Source organism: Callithrix jacchus, chromosome 7 (assembly GCF_049354715.1).
Source record: "Callithrix jacchus isolate 240 chromosome 7, calJac240_pri, whole genome shotgun sequence".
Taxonomy (NCBI): domain Eukaryota; kingdom Metazoa; phylum Chordata; class Mammalia; order Primates; family Cebidae; genus Callithrix; species Callithrix jacchus.
In genome coordinates this window covers 137,567,682-137,589,983 of record NC_133508.1, presented here as the reverse complement: position 1 = coordinate 137,589,983, position 22,302 = coordinate 137,567,682, and the positions used below count along the sequence as shown (strand labels likewise).

At 39.2% G+C, this 22,302-nt stretch overlaps 1 protein-coding gene and 1 long non-coding RNA gene across 6 annotated transcripts in view; one reads left to right on the top strand and one right to left on the bottom strand.

Moving 5' to 3' along the window:
* PALMD (palmdelphin) overlaps positions 1-22,302 on the bottom strand; it is a 53,081-nt gene that overhangs the window by 10,198 nt on the left and 20,581 nt on the right. For all 3 annotated transcript variants that reach the window (XR_013520283.1, XM_009001767.4, XM_009001768.5), the window contains one exon: positions 16,746-16,870. Coding sequence is in view for 2 of the 3 variants with exons in the window: in XM_009001767.4 (XP_009000015.1) it covers positions 16,746-16,870 (125 nt within the window). In the remaining variant the exon portion in view is untranslated. The remainder of the gene's footprint in view (positions 1-16,745; positions 16,871-22,302) is intronic.
* Positions 4,275-22,302, top strand: part of LOC118143044 (uncharacterized) — a 72,635-nt gene continuing 54,607 nt past the window's right edge. The window contains exons 1-3 of one of the 3 annotated variants that reach the window (XR_004727098.3): positions 4,275-5,961; positions 9,033-9,120; positions 13,163-13,335. This is a non-coding gene — a long non-coding RNA (uncharacterized LOC118143044). Of the gene's footprint in view, positions 5,962-9,032; positions 9,121-13,162; positions 13,694-22,302 lie in introns of all 3 variants that reach the window. The other 2 variants (XR_008473053.2, XR_013520285.1) reach the window with 2 other exon arrangements.

The window sequence follows — 22,302 nt, the reverse complement described above, 5'->3', positions numbered from 1 at the left end:
CTGCACAAAATCAGACCAGGGCTAGATTTGATCCTGGGCCATAGTTTGCCAACCCTTGCATTAATAAATGTTTAATACAATATGTATATATTGCACACACACACATATATGTGTATATCTATATGTATATAGATATACACACACATTTATGAGGAAAAAACATTTTTGATGAAAAAAGCAGGGTAGAGGCTGTAAACAGCAGGATAAGAGTATAGAGAAAGACTGGGAAGGGGGCACTATTTCACACAGTGTGGTGAGGAAAGTTCTCTCTGATAAAGTGTCATTTGAGCAGAGACAGGAAGGAAGTGAGAGCAGGAGACATGAAGGTTTGAAGGCGAGTGTACTCCAGGGAGACGGAAGAGTGACTACAAAGCTCGGAGGATGAGCTGATAGAGTAGAAAGGTGAAACGAAGTCAGAGAGGAGGCAGATGGCCAGATATACAGGGCCTTGCACATGAACGGCTTTTGGGAAGCCATGGGAATTTTGAACAGAGACAAAACATGCTATGAGTTGAAATGTAAACAGTTACCCTGGCTGCTGTGTGAAGACTAGACCAGATGGGCAAACCTGGAGGTCAGTTGTCCTAAAAACTGTAGATGAAGATGGCATAGTCCAGATGTTGGCTGCCAGTAGAAGGGTGAGAAGTGGTTGGATTATGGAAATATTTGAGAGAAAGAGCTGCCAGAATTTGTTGATGATTATATACAGGGGATAAGAGAAAGGGAGATGTCAAGGTGATTCCAATGTTTGTGACCTGAGTAATTGGAAGCAAGCAAATACAATTGGCTGAACAGAAATCTGGGAGACAGAACAAAGGGGATTTGTGGGGGATGTGTTAAATTGGAGATAATCAAGTGTGATATGGAGAAGACGGTTGGATATACAAGACTGGAGCTCAGAGAAATCTGGGTTTGAAGATATACGTTTGGGAGTTGGTATTTATACGTTTGGGAGTTGGTATTTATAACTTTCCTAAAAAGTGAGGGAGATAAGAATTCCGAGGACTGAATCTGGGGCAATGAAACATTTAGAGGTCTGGCCAATGTTAACAACTTCATAGGGTTTTCTTTTCTTTCTTTCATTTATTTATTTATTTATTTTGGAGATGAGTTCTCTCTCTGTCACCTAGGATGGAGTGCCAGGGTGCAATCTCAGCTCACTACAACCTCTGCCTCCTGGGTTCAAGCAGTTCTCCTCACTCAGCCTCCTGTGTAGCTGGGACTATAGGATTGCGCCACCACAGTTGGCTAATTTTTGTATTTTTAGTAGAGATGCAGTTTCACCATGTTGGCCAAGCTGGTCTCTAACTCTTCACCTCAAGTGATCTGCCGGCTCCACCCCCTAACGTGCTGGGATTACAGGCTTGAGCTACTATGCCCAGTGACTTCAGTTAGTTTCTTCCTGTCTCTGCCCCTTTCTTTTCCTGGGGCACAGAGACAAAGCTCTTGGTCTGCTTGGCCATTGACGTTTTAGGGAATTTTGAAATGCACTGGTGTTTGTTGTTGTTTCTCTCCGAAGATAAAGCCATGGGTAATGTAATGCCTTATGATTTGTCTTGAGGATCTCTTTAGACTAATATGGTGAGAATATGAGGTTGAAAGCCTGCAAACCTCATCAGCATATCTGCTAATGAATGTTTTTTGAAGGGTTTCAAGTCACTGGGTGAAAGTTGCATTAATAAGTGGCTGCAGTCTCACAATACATCATGACATGTTTGTGAAAACTAAACATGAATAAACACCTCCCTCCCCTTCTTTATCACTTAGTCACAGCCAACTCTGAGTTAAAAAGGATAACTAGGAAGCATCTTCGTACTAATTACTTAGAATCACAAACCTCCGACAGGAGATGCCTACTGTTGTAGAACATTTCTTAAAATTTCCACCTCAATGTAAAACTTGATGTCTTATTTTTGTGTGTTGATTTGATACTTCTAATATTTATGGACAATACAAATATCAGATGAATGTTAGAGATTTGCTGCTTTAGAAAAGCTTTCCGAAGGATCAGAATGCCAGTGGAAATGATGAGAGACTTAGAAAGTATAACTGAGAGTAAGGAATTGGATGCTGCCCAAACCCTTCAACCCCCTCCATTTGGTCAGAAGTCAGCGGTAGCCCAGCAATAGCGAAGAGGAGGTTTGACAACCCCTACACCAGACAGTACACTGAATCTTTGAGCACTGACTGTCCTTAACGAGCATGAAACAGAAATTGCAACTACTAGGCAGGGCAATTTTTGTATGTCTAGCACAGTGGATCATAACCAGAGGCAATTTTGCTCCTTGGGGATAGTTGGCAAAGTCTGGAGACATTTTTGCTCCTCATCACTTGGCAGGGGGAGGAGGGGGGTGCTGCTGACTGCTAGTGGGTAGAGGCCAGGGATGGTGCTAAATGTCTTGTCATGCCCAGAATAGTTTCCTCACAGCAAAGAATTATTTAGTCCCAAGTGTCGATAGTGCTGGGATTGAGGAACCCTGGATACCTAAAAGAATACCTGGTGTCCGAGCACAATGGCTCATCCTTGTAATCCCAGCACTTTGGGAGGCTGAGGTGAGTGGGTTGTGAGGTCAAGAGTTCAAGACTAGCTTGACCAATATGGTAAAACCCCTTTTCTACCAAAAATACAAAATTAGCTGGGCATGGTGGCATAAGCCTGCAATCCCAGATACTCAGGAGGCTGAGGCAGGAGAATCAATTGAACCTGGGAGGCGGAGGTTGCAGTGAGTAGAGATTGCACTATTGCACTCCAGCCTGGGCAGGAGAGTGAGACTCCATCTCAAAAAAAAAAAAACAATGCCTGGTATAGTATAAGTTCTTGATATGTACTGTAAAAGGAATTTGTTTTTATTCATTTTTTTGATATTTTAAATTTTTCCTCATTATTTCTTCCCATTCCAATATACATACATGTTTGTGTATCTATTCTTTTCATTGTTCAATGATGATTCATAGTTAAAGCTTAAACAATGCCAGACTTAAATTAGGAACTCATTCCTAATCTCTTTCCAAAGGTAGTTTTGGAGAAGAGAAAAAATATGGTAAGTATAAGTGAAGTATTGAGGAAATATATGTGTGTGTGTATATATACATATGTACATATACGTGTGTTTATGTGTGGGTGCATATACATATATATGTACAATTACAATTTTTTCAAATGGAAAGCTTTTGGGGAGGTTACCTTGGCGGGGGGTAACTAACCTTCACATGCCTATCTTTCAGCTGATGGGTTAGAATTTCCATAAGTGCTGCCATCGCCATCTTTAGAAGGTATTACCTTTCAGAATGGGAATTGAGCTCCTTGAAATGCTGATTCAGTTTGGCGAGGAACAGCCAGCAGAGAAAGAGAAATACCCTTCTTGGTGCCTCCCAGGCTGTTAGGTGGGGCTTGATGGATGAATCAGTACCTCTCACAATTTCTGAGAGATGGTGGGCAGGCATCATGTGCCAATTTAGATAAGCAGAGTACATGAAAAAGGATTTGTAATGCTATCCATTATTGGAATCTTTCTTCTCCTTGCCTATTTGCTGGGGAAAAAGAGGGTTATTTTCAAGAGCTCCCTAGGTAAAAGCAGGTACAGTTCATTTCATGAACTGTTGTAGTAATAACCTCCCTTAATCATCACGAGATAATGTCTCCAATCCAATTCCAACATGCAATTTTTTGTCTTGGAAAAAAGGACAGCACATAAATGCTGGATGCATCAGGAAGAGGTTATTTCAGAAGGCAATTTTTCTGCTGCTAAGGGTCCATTTATCTCTCTCAGCTTTTGGTGGAGTTAACAAGGACTCACAATCTGATAGAGTTTGCCATTAGGGGCCAAACAGACTGAAACTCATGAGGGGAAAAAAACCACACAAACCAAAATTCAAATGTCGTCATCCTACCTTTTGGTACTTCATGTGTTAGCGTTTATAACATTTAACATGTGTTGCATATTTACATTGCACCCGGCACTGACCTATTTCATCCTTACAGCAACCCCCATGAGCCCTGCGGTTAGTTCCAATTGACAGATGAGCAAGCTGGGTGCCTAGAAAGGCACCCAGCTTGGAGGCTCACAGTCTGCCTGTGGCAGGATGGAATTTGGAATCAGATCTTTACTTACAGAGTCTGAACTCTTAACTCCTCTCCAATTAGCCACTGTAGAAAGAAAACTTAAAAAAATGAATTCTTAAGAACTTAGACACAACGTTCATTTTGCTCAGCAGTATAAAGGGATTTTTTTTAACTTTCTATGATAATAAAGGAAGTAAAGAGTGAAATGATAGATGGGGCCCACCAGTGTGTAAAAGTGCTGACCCATTACATATAAAGGTAATATTTCTGTCCTAATCTTCCTTAGTGTTATTTTGCTGTACTGGAGATTTTTCTGGTCAGTGGGTTAGTCCATGTAACAAGAATTAAAATCCGGGCTTTTTCTTTTTTTTTTGGCTGCTTGACTTTGGTTCTTGGTAGGAGTTCTTAGAACAGTCTCCTTCAAAGAATCTGGGGTTTCCTAAGCTAATGCCACTTTATAGCAAGACTTGAGGTCAGAAAAGAAAGTCTTTCCTTGCACACAAGATAGTGTTGTTCAAAGTAATTGAAGCCGTAGGTCTTAAATATAAAGCTGGCTAATGCAATTTGATTATTTTACTGCAGTTTCAATGTAACCACCAATGCTAGGTATGAATTTAAGTTTATGACTGGCTCTTAGCTATGTATGTTGAAGGGACTGATGAATTACTTGGTTTCAGTAGCCCAAACTCTTTTATTAAAAGCCAGGACTACACCTAATGAGGGGGTCCAATGGCTATTTCTCTGGGATAGCCTGAGGCAGCAGGTGTCATGACACTACTGATGCACATCTGAGGACAGCTGACAGAAGTGCTAGGACCAACCCCCCACCGCCGACATTCCCCAAGTTAGATAAACATAAATAAATAAATAAATAAATATATATATATTTCTCTTTCAGGAGGTGAGGCATCCCTGTGTTGCCCAGGCTTGTCTTTAACTCCTGGGCTCAAGTGATCCTCCCACCTTGCCTTGACCTCCCAAAAAGCTGGGATTACAGGTGTGAGCCACTGTGCCCAGCTGGATCCAGTTTCTTTCAGAACTCACAGGCTCTCAGAATGTCTTTGCCTAAGATAAGTATTGAATTCTGCCTAGAGTGGTGAGCAGTTCTAACTTGATTCTTCCCTTGGACCAGAGATTCTCTTCCCTTTCTTCCCCACTAAATCTTGGGAGAACAGGAAACAGTTGGTGCTTCATCTATATTTTGTGAGTTTTTGTGTGAAGGCCCCCCTTCTCAGGAGATGAAAGTACTTCTTCCTCCAGTTTTACCCATGGAAACAGAAAATAAACCCATCTCAAAGCTAATGCACTTGGCTTAATCATTTAACCCCTGCAAGCTTGTTTTCTCATTTAGGGAATAATAACAGTATTTACCAAAGGTTGTCTTCAGGAGATAATTGAGCTACTTGTTCATAAAACTCTACAACAGGGCTTGAGGTAGAGGAATTCCTTAATAAAGATGAGTTACTGGGCCAGGCATGGTGGCTCACACCTGTAATCCCAGCGCTTTGGGAGGCTTAGGTGAGTGGCTAATTTGAGGTCAGGAGTTTGAGATCAGCCTGGCCAACATGGTGAAACCCCATCTCTTCTAAAAATACAAAAATTAGCTGGGCATGGTGGTGTACACCTATAATCCCAGCTACTTGGGAGGCTGAGGCAGGGGAATCACTTGAACCTGGGAGGCAGAGGTTGCAGTGAGCAGAGGTTGCAATGAGTTGATGCCATTGTGTTCCAGCCTGGGCAACAGAGTGAGACTCTGTCTCAGAAAAAAATGAAAATGAGTTACACTTTTCTCTTTCTTAGTTTGCTTGGGAGAGGAGGACCGTCTGTGACAACCCCATTGGAAGACAAAAATCTACCAGGTCTATTCCAGTGTTAGATCTGCAACTTTAGCATGCATGGTACGAATATAGCTTCAGGGACACACCTGTCCTTGAAAATACTATTCTAAACAGAAAATCTCAACAGTGATCCAGCATGATCAGAAGAGTTGTAATAATATGTATGGGGATGATGTGTATTTAGTAAATGTGGGCAGAAAGAACATACTAGTCTTTTTTGACAACCTGCTGTTTTCTCTCTCCACACCCCACCCCCAATCCATTCTGAGTTTTATATGACTTCTTGGCTACCTTGCTATGGACTACATTTCCCAGTGTCCTTGGCATTCAGATGGTACCATGTGAGTAAATTCTGGCCAACAGGGTATTAGCAGAATTGACGTCTGCAACTGTCATGTCACGCCGTTAAAATAGAGCTGCTTGTCCTCCATTTATCTTCCCTTCCTGAAGTGGAATGCTGAGGAGGTGGTGAGCTAGCTTTGACCATATAGACAAGGTTATCCCTTAGGAGGTAGCAAAGCAACAAGACAGAAAGAAATAGGGCCTCTAGGCTGGGCACAGTGGCTCACACCTGTAATCCCAACACTTTGGGAGGCTGAGATGGGTGGATCACGAGGTCAGGAGATTGAGAACATCCTGGCCAACATGGTGAAACCCCATCTCTACTAAAAATACAAAAAAAATTAGCTGGGCATGGTGGCACACACCTGTAGTCCCAGCTACTTGAGAGGCTGAGGCAGGAGAATTGCTTGAATCCAGGAGGCAGAGATTGCAGTGAGCCGAGGTTGCACTACTGCACTACAGCCTGGGTAGCAGTGCGAGACTCCATCTCAAAAAAAAAAACAAAACAAAAATAGGGCCTCTAGATAATCTCATGTAACACTGATACTCTCCTTTGCTTGAATGTCTACCAGTTAGGATTTGATGTATGTGAGAGAAATGGACCTTTCTATCTCATTAAGCCACTACTCTTGAGGACTCTTTTAAAGTGACAAAGCCAGTATGCTGACTATTGCGTAACCTTATGGGGAATGAATTGTAGTGTGACAGATTTTATGTGATTTTTCATAATTTTTTTCACTGATTTGCATAATTACTCATTAGTATCTTGCATTTCGTATAGATAACTAGTAAAAACAGAAAAATTAATCAGTCTTTGCCTCCAGTGGTTAAAGGATTTGTATGTTTCTAAAAGACGTATCAAATCTAGCATGATTTGGGTTGACAGCTGGCTAATATTGAATGGTTAAGGTTAGCAGTGAAAAATGAAAGGTCTTTTTATTTATTTTTTTTTGAGACGGAGTTTCGCTCTTGTGACCCAGGCTGGAGTGCAATGGCGCAATGTCGGCTCACCACAATCTCTGCCTCCTGGGTTCAGGCAATTCTCCTGCCTCAGCCTCCCGAGTAGCTGGGATTACAGGCATGCGCCACCATGCCCAGCTAATTTTTTGTACCTTTAGTAGAGACGGGGTCTCACCATGTTGACCAGGATGGTCTCGATCTCTTGACCTCATGATCCACCCACCTCGGCCTCCCAAAGTGCTGGGATTACAGGCATGAGCCACCGCGCCCGGCCAGGTCTTTTTATTTTTAAAATCATAGCTCATCTAAAATAATCTCTCTGCAAGTTCAATGGCTACTATTGAGTATACGCAGCTGACTTTAGTCAAGTTATCTTGACTGCAGTGTGTTAGTCATACGTAATAGGCAGATAAATTATTACTATGGGTCAGAGGTTAAAGATATTTCATCTTTATAGATAATTTGGCCAAAGGTAATGGCAAATTACATTTTATTAATAAAATTGAGGGTAATGTAATCTATTAGAAGGTGAGCTTTTTGTTTTACTTTTTATAATTGGGGTTTAGTACATTTCATCAAATGTATAACACACTTTTATTAAGGACCTATTACATGTCATGCATATTTTCTTCACTAAGCTGAAATAAAATCATTATCTTAAGTGAAATAACTCAGAAACAGACAAAGACCACGTGTTCTGACCTATAACTTGGTGTGAAGTAATGTGTATTTATGGACATATAGAGTGGGATAATAGTCACTGGAGACTCAAAAGGGTGAGAGGGTAGGAGGGGTATGAGGGACAAGAAATTACCTAATGGGTACGATGAACATTATTTGGCTGATGATTGCACTAAAAGCGGAGACTTCACCACTGTGCAGTATATCCATGTAACAAAACCATTTGTGCCCCATATCTATAAAAATTTTTAAAAAGTGCATATCAAAAAGGATAAAGAATAATTCAATGCACAGACAGTAGGTAAGAACAAAAACTATCCAATATGGCTGGTGTCCTTAGAAAAAGAAAAGAAGAAGAACAAGAACTGCCTTAGAACCAGCCATTGCCAAAGTGCATGTGTAATGAGGAAGATCTAGCCTGCTAGTGCAAACAATCACATGCTACCGGTAAGCATGCCAGAGAATGAAAGGGCACTTGGCATACGGCAAACACTGTATGCTGCAAGCCAGATCTGTGGCCTCTAATCTGGAGCATTTAAGAACAGGACAAACAACACAATGCAGCAACTTTAAGATAACAAGAAGCAGAGAGCCAAGGCAACAATGACATTGAAGCAAGCCATGGTTTGCTCTGATGGTTGGGAACAGAGCAGATGTTTAGAAAGCTGAATAATTAATTACACGTGAATAGCTTTTGCATGGGTGAATCTCATCTCCTAATATAACTCTGAAAATATTAATAATTTTCTTCTGGGCAGATGATAGTATCCTGATCTGAAACTGCCTTGTAGGTATGTAACATCAGAAGAGAGTGATTTAGCAGAGAAGCAAACCCTCTTAATCGGAACAATGTTTTGCAAATTGAGGGTTTCATTTGCCATGAAAAATAAGAAATCAAACTGGTTTTCAGAGTATCAGCCACTGTCATGCACAAGTTATTATACAAATGTAATTTCCATATGAGTGCAAATAAACATATACCTCAAGGTTGATGTGATATGAAGGATTAGTCATGGGCTTCTCAAGTGCTCTGGCAGGACAGAAACTAGGTGTGTGTGTGTTTTAGTAAGGGATTGTAGAGAACCTTGTAGTACATGATGCACATTTAATAGGAGTGAAATAATTGTAACAATTCGATTTGCACCCAGGTGTCATGAGGTTTCCCAAGTGACCATCTACTACTGTTGTGGCCAGGACATGGCAAGTTAACTGAAGATCTATTTATCCATGATTCTGGTAAGCCTTTTTTTCCTCCTAAAAAAATTGAACAGAAAAACATTTCTATGAATAAACTGCTTGTAACTATATAATGAAATGGTAAAAAGTATTCAATGATGTAGACAGCTAGTGACTCTCTCCTTTCAGGAATAATTCCTGGCTTTGTGCCTTGGAAACCCTTAACATTTATTCCTGACAATATTATAGAGCAGCCACTATATTTTCTACTTTTTATCTACTTCATTTTTGTTTGCTTCTTGATGTTAATTGTTCATATTTGATTGCCAAGAACAGAGCTGTATTGTTTGAAGATCAACAAATATAAATTTCAATCCTAATGAAACATAGGGTAGCCAGGAAGAATCAGATAACCTTGGGTGGTCTAAATGGACGAAGTGACATTTGCCTTATGGCAGACAAAAGATGCATTGCAAGGGGGTGAGTGTGGAAGTGTTTTGAGCTGGTAAAATTAGTTACGGGAAACACTCCTGCAGAATGGAGAAGACTAGGCCCTGTGGCAGGCAGCACAGATCCTTTGTCTATTACAATGAGTTGCTGCTCTTGAACATTCTTCCTTTGTGACCAAGGTTTGGAGAACAGATCACTGAAACTAATTCACCTCCCACTTTCCGGATTGTTCAGTTACTCCTTTGTTCTATCTTTACTCATGTCAGACAGCCAAAGATCTATGACAACTCTGCTAATGGTGTCAAATTTGTATTTCAAGGTACTGAATCCCATTTTGAGTGAGATAATAAATGTAAGTGCATTTTGAAAAGTTAAAGGATTTAAAGAGAGAAAAACACAAATATAATTTTTTTTTTCTGGGAGCTTATCATTCTGAAATCTTCTCTATAAGACTCAAAGACTTACATATGGCAAGTTATCAATAATATTCACTAAATGAATCAAGAATAAGCAGTAAGTTCTGGTGGAAAGCGTCTGGAGTCAGGAAGACCTACGTGTGACTCCTGGCATGACTGCTACCAGATTTATAGCTTTCTGTGCTTTGGTGTTCTTATGTAAAAAAGGAGGCTAATTAGACTTCCCTCAGAGAATTGTCATTCTCAGAATAATGCTCCATCAAGGGTAGCTGTTATTAAATAAATTGAAGTGGAGTAGAGGAGGGACCCTCAGAGGTAATTGAAATCTACTTTCCAGCCTATCATGGTGGGGGCCAGTAACCATTTAATCCTTATTTCTACTAACATATGGATAAGACTGGAAGGTTTGAGCAAGAATGAATGCTGAAAGGAGGGAATAAGGAAATAAAAGGGCATATAGAGGAAGAGAAAATGGGGAGAAAGTAAACAAAGCGATGGTAATATGGTAAAACATGCCATCAATAATTGTTTCAAAAACCAGGACACTATTACCATATAAATGTCCTTGACTCAAACTAGCTGGATGTTTATTCTTTTTTTTTTTTTTTTTTTTAAAGCGTTTCAAGGCTTTCCTTTGTTTATTCTTTTTTTTTTTTTTTTTTTTTTTTTTTTAAGCGTTTCAAGGCTTTCCTTTTTAGTTCATTAATGTTTAAGTCGTTATCCAGGCTTCTTCAGCTGGTCCTCTTAGAAAGGTAGCAGTTTTAAGTACTAATATTCATCCATATATCATCTGTTTTTCTCATTCATTCATTTATTAAGCTATATATTCACAGGTATTCCTACTATGTGCTAGGCGGTGTACTAGGGGCCTGTGTGTGTGTTGGTGGGTTGGATTGGGTAGACTTCTTCCCTTATTTTACTTTTAAGTTTGGTTTACTTAGCTTTTTTTGTTAAGTTAAAACTGAAGCTCCTGAATTAAAAATAATCAGACTATCTGGGAGATTAAAAACAACAACAGATGAACTATCACAGATCTGGTAAACCAATTAGTCAAATATGGAGAGTGAAAAACATGCTTGGAATGATTTTGACTCATATAATTACCTTAGAATAATTTCTTGAGTGTCTCCAGGCAACAGCAAATTTAATAAGAAACAAATGGAGTTTTTTTTTCCCCTGTCTTTTTTCTTCTTTTTCTTATATTGTCATAAAAGAGCAGCTTGTCTATCTCTCTGCTATGTGGTATTAGATATGGGTTGGGTAGGAAGGCAGAAACATGTAGAATGTGATATTTTTTCACATGGCATACCTCCCCTGTTTTTGATGAAACATTTGTTTCATTAAGGTACAATTGACCTGCACAGGTAGTTAAAGGGGTTAAACTTGGGTGGAAATAATAACAAGCTAAACTTTCATAAATGATAACCAGTAACAAAAAGATTTAACTTTTATATTTCTACATCAATGTTTTGGGTTTCCTTTTGAATTGAATCTTGCCTGCTCACTTTTGAGTTAACTGAGTAGATTATTGCCTCACATGATATTGAGCAGAATACATTTTCTTGGGTTTCGGCTCCCTTTGTGGAGGAATTTTCCTTAAAGTTACGTGTGATGTGGCTGTAGCTGCTGTGCCAGCCAACTTGGCTTTTCTCTTGGCTTGGGTAGTCCCATAGACAGCCAAGGCTTCACATATACCTTTGCCCATTTGTATCGTATGTGGAAGGTGGTTTCTAACTATTTGGGGGATAAATGAAAGTTCATTAAAAGAAGGCAGAAGGTCAGAAGGACACTTGGGAGTATTTACAAAAAAATCCGTACTAGAGAACATTTAATCATAAGTAGCTTATCATTCCCAAAGGGAATGCAGTGTACTTAGATCGTTCTCCTCGGCAGTTAACCTTTTACATTTCAGGCTTATGACGTTTCTGTCAGGCACACAGTTCAAGAAGTAGAGTGTCTGAACCGGAGCTTGGTACAGGGCAGTTTGGCTAAGGGAGGTCATGGACAACTGCAGGGCAACCGGATAGGGAGGAAGAACCCAGGATGTGAACAAGTTGCCGGGAGCACACCTCCTAAGGAGACTTCCTGGCGGGTGTTGCTGTGGGTGTGGACTATCGAATAGAGGAGAGCAAGGAAAGCGTTAGGATAAGATTTCCAAGCCAGGCTATACATTTGTGCACGTGGATATTTGGAGTCAAAAATCAGTGCTCCTGTGTCTACAATCAGGCAGTAAATGGTTCAGTGGTCGCAGTAAGAGCAGGGCTCATTTGGGAGGCAAATTGAAACTCTATTTAAGCAAAGTGACTCAGAAGGAGATGTTCAGTAGAGCCCTCCCCTGGGAACATTTCCTCCCAAGGTATTAATCAGGGCACCAGGCAAAATACTCCAAAATATTGTTCCAAAGCTAAGAATGTAGCTCAGAGACAGAAACCATGGAAACCCACTTATTTTCTGAAATGTTGCCTCTCTTTGAAAGAGAAGACGACAAGATGAATAAGCAGATAGGCTTTACTTAAAGGTTATGCATGAGTCAGGGTACCCTCTGAATGTCTTTAATATGTGAAATACCCAGGTAAATGTCTACCTAAAGTGGTACACATAAGAGTGAAATTATAGCATAGATTGGAAATTTAAAAATGCCCAAAAAGTATAGAGTTTACAGAATTTAACATTTGTAAAGAATTTCTGTAGGATCTGAGGCACAGTTTTATTTTTATGATTAGGACTTTTAATTAGGTTTAAAATCCTGGCTCTTTACATTAGCTGTAGACTTGTGTAACTTAACAGCCTCTGTAAGCCTCAATTTTTTCCCATTTATTAAATGTTACCCACCTAATATGGTAGTTGTGAAAATTCAATGAAATAACATACATAAAATGTTTAGCACAATGCCTGGTCCACAGCAAATTTTCCATAAAAATTAACCCCTACAGTAGCATTCTAGCCTTTAAGCCATAAAGAGAAATCATCGATTATTTCCAAATGAAAAGAATCCTCATCAGTGGGTATTCTCAGTTTACTTCAAGCAAACTATTCTTTCTACTATCATAAGGAAATCAGAGAACTTGGCCAAACATTACAAATACGTGGATAAAGAGCCATGCAGTGTTGTTCTTTTAATTTTGCCTTTTAGTAATGACTAGTATTTAATATTTTTTATACACCTACCTACATGTGTCAGGCACTCTGTATTCACAGCAGTCCTGTGAAGTGGCTCTAACTGTCTCATATTACAGGCAAGGAAACTGAGGCTCAACGAAATGAAAGAACTTAGCCTATGTACTATGTCAGCAGAACAGGGATTTGAATGCCAGAGGCAACACTGCTTCAGTTCATTTCACAGCGCCTTGGAAGTAGAAAGAAAGAAAGAGGTTCATGGGCATAGTCTGGCCCTGCTATGGACTCCAAGGTAATAGCAACATTTCTATTTTGATGTTCCCATTAAAATCTTATCCTCTAGCTGAGGGGCCTGGCAGAATGACAACTGTCACCCTCGAGCAGGCATGTAAGTCAAGTGATAAATCACATTCAGAGTTTGGGTTACTTCCCCTGCTTAGGGAATGTGAGTGGCTCTGCCTAATTCAACTTCATCAGTTGGCACCATTGCTACTCAGTGCTAACAGGAAATTGTACTGATTTAGCTGGTAATAAGAGCTTCTCAAGCACTGTGGGTACTTGTTTAGGAGAAAGATTGAATTTAAAAACATGCGCCTGATTTTCTTTCAGCAGCTTTCCAAACATCTGAGAAGAAAATGTTCCATTATCAGGTAAAGCTGCTTTGGCAATGTGATTTTTATACTGCTGGGCAGTAGGGGAGGTTGCTTAGTACAGATAAGGCATGGATATTTTTTCTCTTCATGTGTTGTTTCGGAACATTCTGTTGCTTGAACGTTTGTAACCAGATAAACATGCCTCTATAGGCCAGGAGAAAACAGAATTCTTTCTTTCTTTTTTTTTTTTTTGCAAATACATCTTTTTAGAATCATTCCTTAAACAAAGCAGTTTGCTGATTATTAGAGATTCTTGTCTGTGTTAGGCATTTTGCTATTTCTAGAGCATTTTCATTTACAGCTCTCTTTTCATTTTTCAGCTGGAGAGCACTAAACCTGGCTTCCTTGGAGATCTCAGTTACCTTTTACTGACTCTGTGACCTTAATTAAGTCACTTAATCTCTCTGCGTCTATTTCCTCACTTGTGAAATGGAGGTGTTGATGCTTTCTTTTTAGGATTGCTGTTTTAAATGACTTAGTGCAAGTGCTTTGTAAATTATATAAGTTCTTTTATAAATGAACCACTACTTTTATTCTATTGAAGGACTAAACTCATTTGGTGTTCACAAAGGAGTATCGATGGATTCATAGCATCATGAAGATCTAAAAGTTGTGAGAAATTGGGTAATGAACAGACATGTAATCAAACATGTAATTGGTAATTTATCAAAGAGAGCAGGGGAACAAAGAAGACCCTAAGTGTGGTTGGAGATTTTTGGAGAAAGGAGAGGAAAGGAACAGAACATGCTTCAAAGACTTTTTATAAGAGAGAATACCCTTTCAGCCCACAGAGGTTGCTGTGTGCCATCATCTCACAGGCAGTTTGGTAGTCAAATGGGTCAGTCCCTGATCTTCCATTTCCTAGTTGTGTGAATTCCTTAACTTCTCTAGAAGTGAAGGTAGTAATAGCTACCCTCACCAGGTTATGAAGACTAAATGGGACAATATATGTAAAGTGCCTGGTGTATACTATGGCTTATTAAATATCTCTTTCTCTTCCTCTGCCTCTCCCTCGTCCTCTTCCTTTTTAGTTTTTGGTTAGGAAGAAGCTCTAACTAGAAGCCACTATCAGCACTACTAGAAGCTTATGTGCTTCTCAGAGCATTCAGGCAAGGTCTAAAAGCAATCAGTAGAGTCCTGGTTAATACTCGGATTACTCAAAATGCTGCCCAAGCCTGTTAATGGAGTTTGTGTATATGTAGCCACTTCAATTATCATCAGAAGCAGAGAAAGCTGTAGGTGTTCAGTATGTGGAAAGACTCTAAAAGGAGGTTTTGAGGGGAAGCAAGTAGGTGTCTGTGCAGTGGGAAAGGTTTGCAGGGATTAAATTTAGGACTCTTTCAGAGATAAGCATTCTGTGTTGAGGAATAAAGAAAGTAATCACCCACTTAAGCTGGACTCTTGGTGAGAAGGTCTTGCTAAGGGATGCCTTGATAAGAATTGAGTTTTCCAGGCTATAGAGTTGATTTATTTGGTTATTTTTTAAAGTATTATTCACTATTTAGAAGCACTTCATATCTTTGAGTAAATAACTGAGGGGTTTATAAATGCAAACATTTCAATAATATAACCTTTTAAGAATTGTTAATTTCAAAAACATCTAGATAAGGATGAGCAGCCAATGATTTTAGCTATTAAATATACAAGTGCGTGCAATTAATCAAGTAAAATGGAAATCATTTGTAGAGAGGAAGCCTTTTTTCATGTTGTCAGTTTCAAGCGTAATCAGATCTGTTTGTATAGTGCAGTGAGTATGGACAAAATATGGTTGTAGCACAGCTACCAAATACTAAGTGTCACTCAAAGATCTGTGTTTCGTATCTTTTCTATAGTCCTCACTAAAGGCAAAAATTAAAGTGAGTGAGGTTTTGAAAGTTGTCTATATTCAAAGATGCGTAGACTTTAATTTGTTGTCATGCTTATAACACAAGAAATTCCATCTTTTAAATGTTTTCCCTGTGTAGGTTAGAAAATGATTCTGATCTTTCCCATATCTGTTTCTTTTGTGCTTTTTCACATGTGATAATACTAATAATCCCATCTTACATTTGAGCTTTCCATTTTTTTATGTCCATCACCTTATTTCAAGTCAAGATAATTTTAAAACATTACTTCTTATGCCAGCAGTTGCCTGACTGTACTGATCTCACATAATAAGCAGGAAAGGAGGTTAAGAAATGAGGTGAACACCTGTGACCAAATCATCAAAGAATCAGAAGAGGGAAACTGTGAGTAGAGTATTCCTAGAGAACCTTCTTTTCCAAAATATCACGGTTGTGATTGAGGAGGGCCTGAGAGAGGATATGATGGAACGACAGGATAAACACACCTGTAGACTTGTCACCTGTCCTAAGGTGAGAATAGGGGCTGGGGCTGTAAAGAAGGACTGTGGTTTGTGTACCTACCATGTGCCAGGTAGGTGCTGGTAGTTTAGCACATATATTTTTTAATGTGATCAACAACACTAAAAGGTAGGCATTCCTACCATTCTGGAGGAAACAGGCTCAGAGAAGTGTAAGTCATCAATATGCATTTAAAAATTAAATCTAGTGTTGCTATACTCAGGTGATATTTACAGTAAAATTTGTTTTGTGGCCTTTGGGTGTGCTTCCCTAGTCTTTTTTAGAAATTCATATGGAAGGCTGGCTGCGGTGGCTTACACCTGTCATCCTAGTACATTGGGAGGCTGAGGTGGGCGCGTCGCTTTCAGCTCAGAAGTTCTAGACAAGCCTGAGCAACATGGTGAAACCCTGTCTCTACAAAAATATAAAAATTAGCTGAGCATTGATGGTGGGCACCTGTAGTCCTAGCTACTCTAGAGGCTGAGGTTGGAGGATTGCTTGAGCCCTGGGAGCGGAGGCTGCGGTGAGCTGAGATCGCACCACTGCACCACAGCCTAGGTGACAGTGTGAAAGCCTGCCTTAAAAAAAAAAGAAATTCAAGTGGAAGATCTGATTGTGCCTCTGAAAGTCAGAATGGCATGTCTATGTACAACATGGGACAAAGTCAAAATAAAGGTAGTTGTGGAGTGTCCCAGTGAGGGCCATACCTGAGGATGCTTTGTTCTAGAACCTGGATCTGGTGCTGGTCTTGTTGATTTTGCTTCTTCATCTCTTCCTGTTCTTTTCCGCTGCTGATTCCATCTAGAAGCCATTTCTCCCTCAAGGTCTTTTTCTGATGTCAGAAAACATAAAGATATGTTCTTATATTGGTCAATAGTTTCCAAAATCTCTTACTGCTTTCAAATCTAATGAATTTCAATAGGTGACACGTTAAAGAGGAAGTATTTTCTCTCAGTGTCTTGCCTTAATAAATCTCGTATTGTCTTTCATTGTAGCCTTCTTGACTCTATTCAAAGCCAAGATTTGCATAGATGTAAATGCATATAAATGCATATATATAAATGCATCTAAATCTCATTTATACTTCAAGGTTTAGTTTGGGTCCGTCCTTTGGCATGAAGATCCCTGGCCCCATACTCCTGGCAGCCCCATCTCGACCCCACTTTCTGTCTTCAGAATCATGCCATACTGTATGTTTATCACAGTCATAATGGGACCTCATAATGTCTTTAGTGTTATTTGTTATTAATGGGTGTATATCTTATGTCCTTAACAAAGTCAAAATCATCTTAAAGCCATTTTGATATTCCTCCCAGTGGGAGCATATGACTGCTTCAAAAAACTTTTTTTTTTTATTGCATTTTAGGTTTTGGGGTACATGTGCAGAACATGCAAGATAGTTGCATAGGTACACACATGGCAGCGTGTTTTGCTGCCTTCCTCCCCTTCACCCACATTTGGCATTTCTCCCCAGGCTATCCCTCCCCGGCTCCCCCCCACCCGCTGTCTCTCCCCTATTCCCCCCAATAGACCCCAGTGTGTAGTGCTCCCTTCCCTGTGTCCATGTGTTCTCATTTTTCGTCACCCGCCTATGAGTGAGAATATGCGGTATTTCATTTTCTGTTCTTGTGTCAGTTTGCTGAGAATGATGTTCTCCAGATTCATCCATGTCCCTACAAAGGACATGAGCTCATTGTTTTTGATTGCTGCATAATATTCCATGGTGTATATGTGCCACATTTTCCCAGTCCAGTCTATCATCGATTGGCGTTTGGGTTGGTTCCAGGTCTTTGCTATTGTAAACAGTGCTGCAATGAACATTCGTGTGCATGTGTCCTTATAGTAGAACGATTTATAGTCCTTTGAATATATACCCAGTAATGGGATTGCTGGGTCAAATGGAATTTCTATTTCTAAGGCCTTGAGGAATCGCCGCACTGTCTTCCACAATGGTGGAACTACTTTACACTCCCACCAACAGTGTAAAAGTGTTCCTATTTCTCCACATCCTCTCCAGCATCTGTTGTCTCCAGATTTTTTAATGATTGCCATTCTAACTGGTGTGAGATGGTATCTCAATGTGGTTTTGATTTGCATCTCTCTAATGACCAGTGATGATGAGCATTTTTTCATATGTTTGTTGGCCTCATGTATGTTTTCTTTTGTAAAGTGTCTTTTCATATCCTTTGCCCATTTTTGAATGGTTTTGTTTGTTTTTTTCCTGTAAATCTATTTGAGTTCTTTGTAAATTCTGGTTATCAGCCCTTTTGTGGGATTAATTGGAATGGTGGGAAAAACAGAAGGTTGCTGTTGTGCCTTAAACATATTCAGTTAGTCTCAGGCTGTGTGGTAGCTATTTATTGTTTTACTTACGTAACACCCCTTCTTTCTTTTAGAATCTCCCTGGTTATAGACATTCTTAAGCACAAAATTTACTGATCTGTCTAAACGTTGGTGAGTTTTTGTCAACTTTAACAACACACAGAAAATTATATTTCACCATATGAAAAAACCAAAAATCTCTTGAGTTTGCATGAGGAAATGAAACTCCTGGACCTGGAGTTTAAAGACCTAAGATGACTTAAAACAAATGAAAAAGACCTTTACATTTTGGATGGGCTTTAATTAGCATGTAGTCTACATCCCAAGTAGAAAGTGTCAGATATACTGTCATGTTATTTTCAAGGAGCTCAAGTTTCTCTTTTCCTCTTGGAATAAAAGGGCTCTTATTATGTATCTAATCTGCCTCTATAAATTATTTGTTCAGTTATTCGTTGTTAATTATTCATTGGGGATTCACCATGTTTAAAATCCATCAGGAAAGAATGGGAACTTTATTTTTTGGGACTTCTTTCTCTTATATTGAAATTTAATGCAAGCAAGTAAGAATAATTTTGTGTTTTTTTAAGGGATGCTAGAATAATACCACTGAGATACAAATATCTCTGAATTATAAACACATTTAAAATTAAGTTTGTGATAGATAATTACCAAAGGATGGTTTTTTTTTTTAACTAAGGTAAAGACTTTTAAACTTTTTTTTAAAAAAGAACCCCAATATAACACTATAACTTATAACATTACAAATAAATGTTATATGGAACTGTAGTTTGGAAAACAGATGAATTCAGGACTGCTCTAATTGAAGCAGTGTGGGGACCTGAAGGCTTATGGATGCACAGAACATGGTTTGAAAACCACTAGATTAAGTAAATAACAACTTCACCCCTGATCATCATGTTTGTGTTGGCCTTTTCAGAGTCTTAAGCAATTGCGTGTGGATAATATACACCATAAGAGCAATTTGTATTACTGCACTCTATAGCCAGAGATTGTTTACCCCAGTGTTATCTTAACCATTGGTTATAGCTGTTAAGCTGTTTGCAAAAATGTTTTCCTGCAGACCCAGTAAATATTATTAACATCGGTCAATATTTCAGCACCTGGGGTCAAAGATGCTGCGAAAATCTGAATATAGCATCATTTTAATAATTTACCTTGATTCTAATTTATTTTTAATTGATGGAATTTTAGCTAATGCATAGAAAAGAAGACAGTAACAACTATAGAAGTAAGTTATACTCCGTACAAAACAGCTGTAAGGAAAGCTCCAGTCAATCGCATACATGTCTCTATAAGAAACACTCAGATGGGGTGGTTTTATGAGGCTGAATTATAAGGGGAAGCAAATCATTCTTGTGATGTGTTAGGTTAACATGGGGCTACCTTCTTAATGCTTAGTCTGGTTAGAAATAATTTTAATTTTAGCCTTGTAAAACTTTGTTCACTTCATAAATTTCCATTTATTCCTGGTGGAGAACTCACTACCATTGAACTTAAATATAAAATATACAATTTGGATGTGCAATCAAAATGATATATTGATACAATCACATATATACTGTAGTAATCAAAACGGTCATTTTGTTTTTATGTCACAGTCTAGACTTGTGCTTTAATATATGAGGCTAATGAATATAATAAAATCTACCTTACAATGAAATTCAGAATTGAAAGCCATATGAACTAAATGAAACTATGTGACATGCAGGTGATAGATCTTTCTGCAGTTTTTTTTTAGGGAAAGGTTTTCTTGAAGCACTTCTATATTTACCCAGAAGTTACAGTAGACCTGGAATAAAATGTTTTTCATAGACTGAATTGAGTGGTCTTACGGAAATCAAAAATTTTTCAGATTGAGTGTATTTTGTGTTTCCTTGTAACATGAGATTGTGATCATATTACTAGGCAAGAAGATCCATACAGAAAAAGATCTCAGAATAGTTTGAACATTAAGATGTAAAAACGTCCCAGAATCTGCCTTGCTAGTGCATTGTGGGAATGGTCATCAGGTTCAGGAGCTAAAGAGTATCAGAGTGAGTTACCACCACTATTTTGAAACGTGTGTATTCTGATATAGGAGGAACACTTTGTAAATGTTTATGCTTATGTTGTTTAATGTGTGTCACTGAAGTATGATGAACTAGTTTGCAGTTAGGAAGGTGGAGACAGTAGTCATGAAAACCAGGACAAATGGAAGAAGAAGAAAATAAGAGACAGGCTCCAGAGGCGGATAGAGCTTTCCTAACTTGGTGAACACATTGTAGAGTTGTTTTTAAAAATACTTTTGCACATTTTGAACCCTATTTGGGAATTATGCCTTGTTGCTGTTTGGTATAGCCAACTATTTTCTGCAAAACTTAGAGGAATACGCTTTACTGAAATAGCCGCTCTTTCTTCTCTGTGCCCTGTGCAGCTGATGCCTCCCATAAAGTGTTTACCACAGAATAAGCATCATTATGAGTTTACATATCAGTTACCCTTTTAAGGACACAGGCCAAATTTCACTTATTTTATATTCTTAGTGTCTAGTTTGTACCTTGGATATAATAGGTACTTAGTAAATATTTACTGACTAAAGGCCCTGTGTACATCCATATAAATTCTACTTATCAGCTTAAGACTCAGCTTGAAACACATACCTTTATTAGTGCCTTCTTGACCACCCCAGATTAAAGAATATGTATACTGTGGTTTAAATTAAAACAACTATTCTTTATCTTGTTTACTTAATCTTGAATTTCCTAAATTAGGACAATATGTCATTTCCCCCAATTCCCAGCCCTGCTGCATGCTACACATACCACTTTTGGCCAGTGAACAGCTTGGGAAAGTGGATAGCACTTTCAGGCAGAGAAAATGGAAACCTTTTGCTCCAGGTATAAGCATCTCTGAACCAGAGTGCACTACTGGCAAAGGAATGTAGACAGGATTTTGGCACCATCACTTCAGGTATCTTTGTGCAGTATGCACTCTGCGCAACTGTATATGGCAGACCAAAACGTGATAAATGTTTTGGTTGGATTGGATTGGAAGAGGTCTCCTGTGTTCTGGAGAGCAAACCAATAAGGAAGATGATGTACTGCTTTCCAGACTGTTTTAGGCAAGTGCTGAAATGAGGTGCTACCTCAGAAATGGACCTTGCAGTGAGTCAGATCTTTCATGTGAAACTTACTTTCTAGAATGAACTGAGGGGATATTTAAATCTTCTCTTCTACTGTGAGCTCCGCTGTTTTGTGGTTATCCATTCTGCCAAGATAGCAATTGCCCATTCTCAAGGATAGCTAGAGAGCTGTCAGTTTACTCAGAAGCAGGAAGTAGTTCATTGGGAGATCCGGATTGTATGAGTAAATTGTGTGCTTGTGTGTGGGTAAATTGTGCAAGTGTGTGTGTGAGAGAGAGAGAGGAAAGGAGAACAAATGACCTCTAACTCCTCTTGTTTTCGAGTTAGAAATGGTCCATCTAAAACACTGTTCTGCATTTGACTGTTGACTTCATTTGAATTGCACTGGAACAACTTGGCACTTTTTTTTTTTTTAATTTCATTGATTTTTCTAAGAGTACACACTGCATATTTTTTTTTTTTTTTTTTTTTGAGACAGAGTTTCGCTCTTGTTATCCAGGCTGGAGTGCAATGGCGCGATCTCGGCTCACCGCAACCTCCGCCCCCTGGGTTCAGGCAATTCTCCTGCCTCAGCCTCCTGAGCAGCTGGGATTACAGGCACACGCCACCATGCCCAGCTAATTTTTTTGTAATTTTTAGTAGAGACGGGGTTTCACCATGTTGCCCAGGATGGTCTCGATCTGTTGACCTCGTGATCCACCCGCCTCGGCCTCCCAAAGTGCTGGGATTACAGGCTTGAGCCACCGCACCCGGCCCCACACTGCATTTCTTGACTGTGTATACTACTCATGTAAATTCAG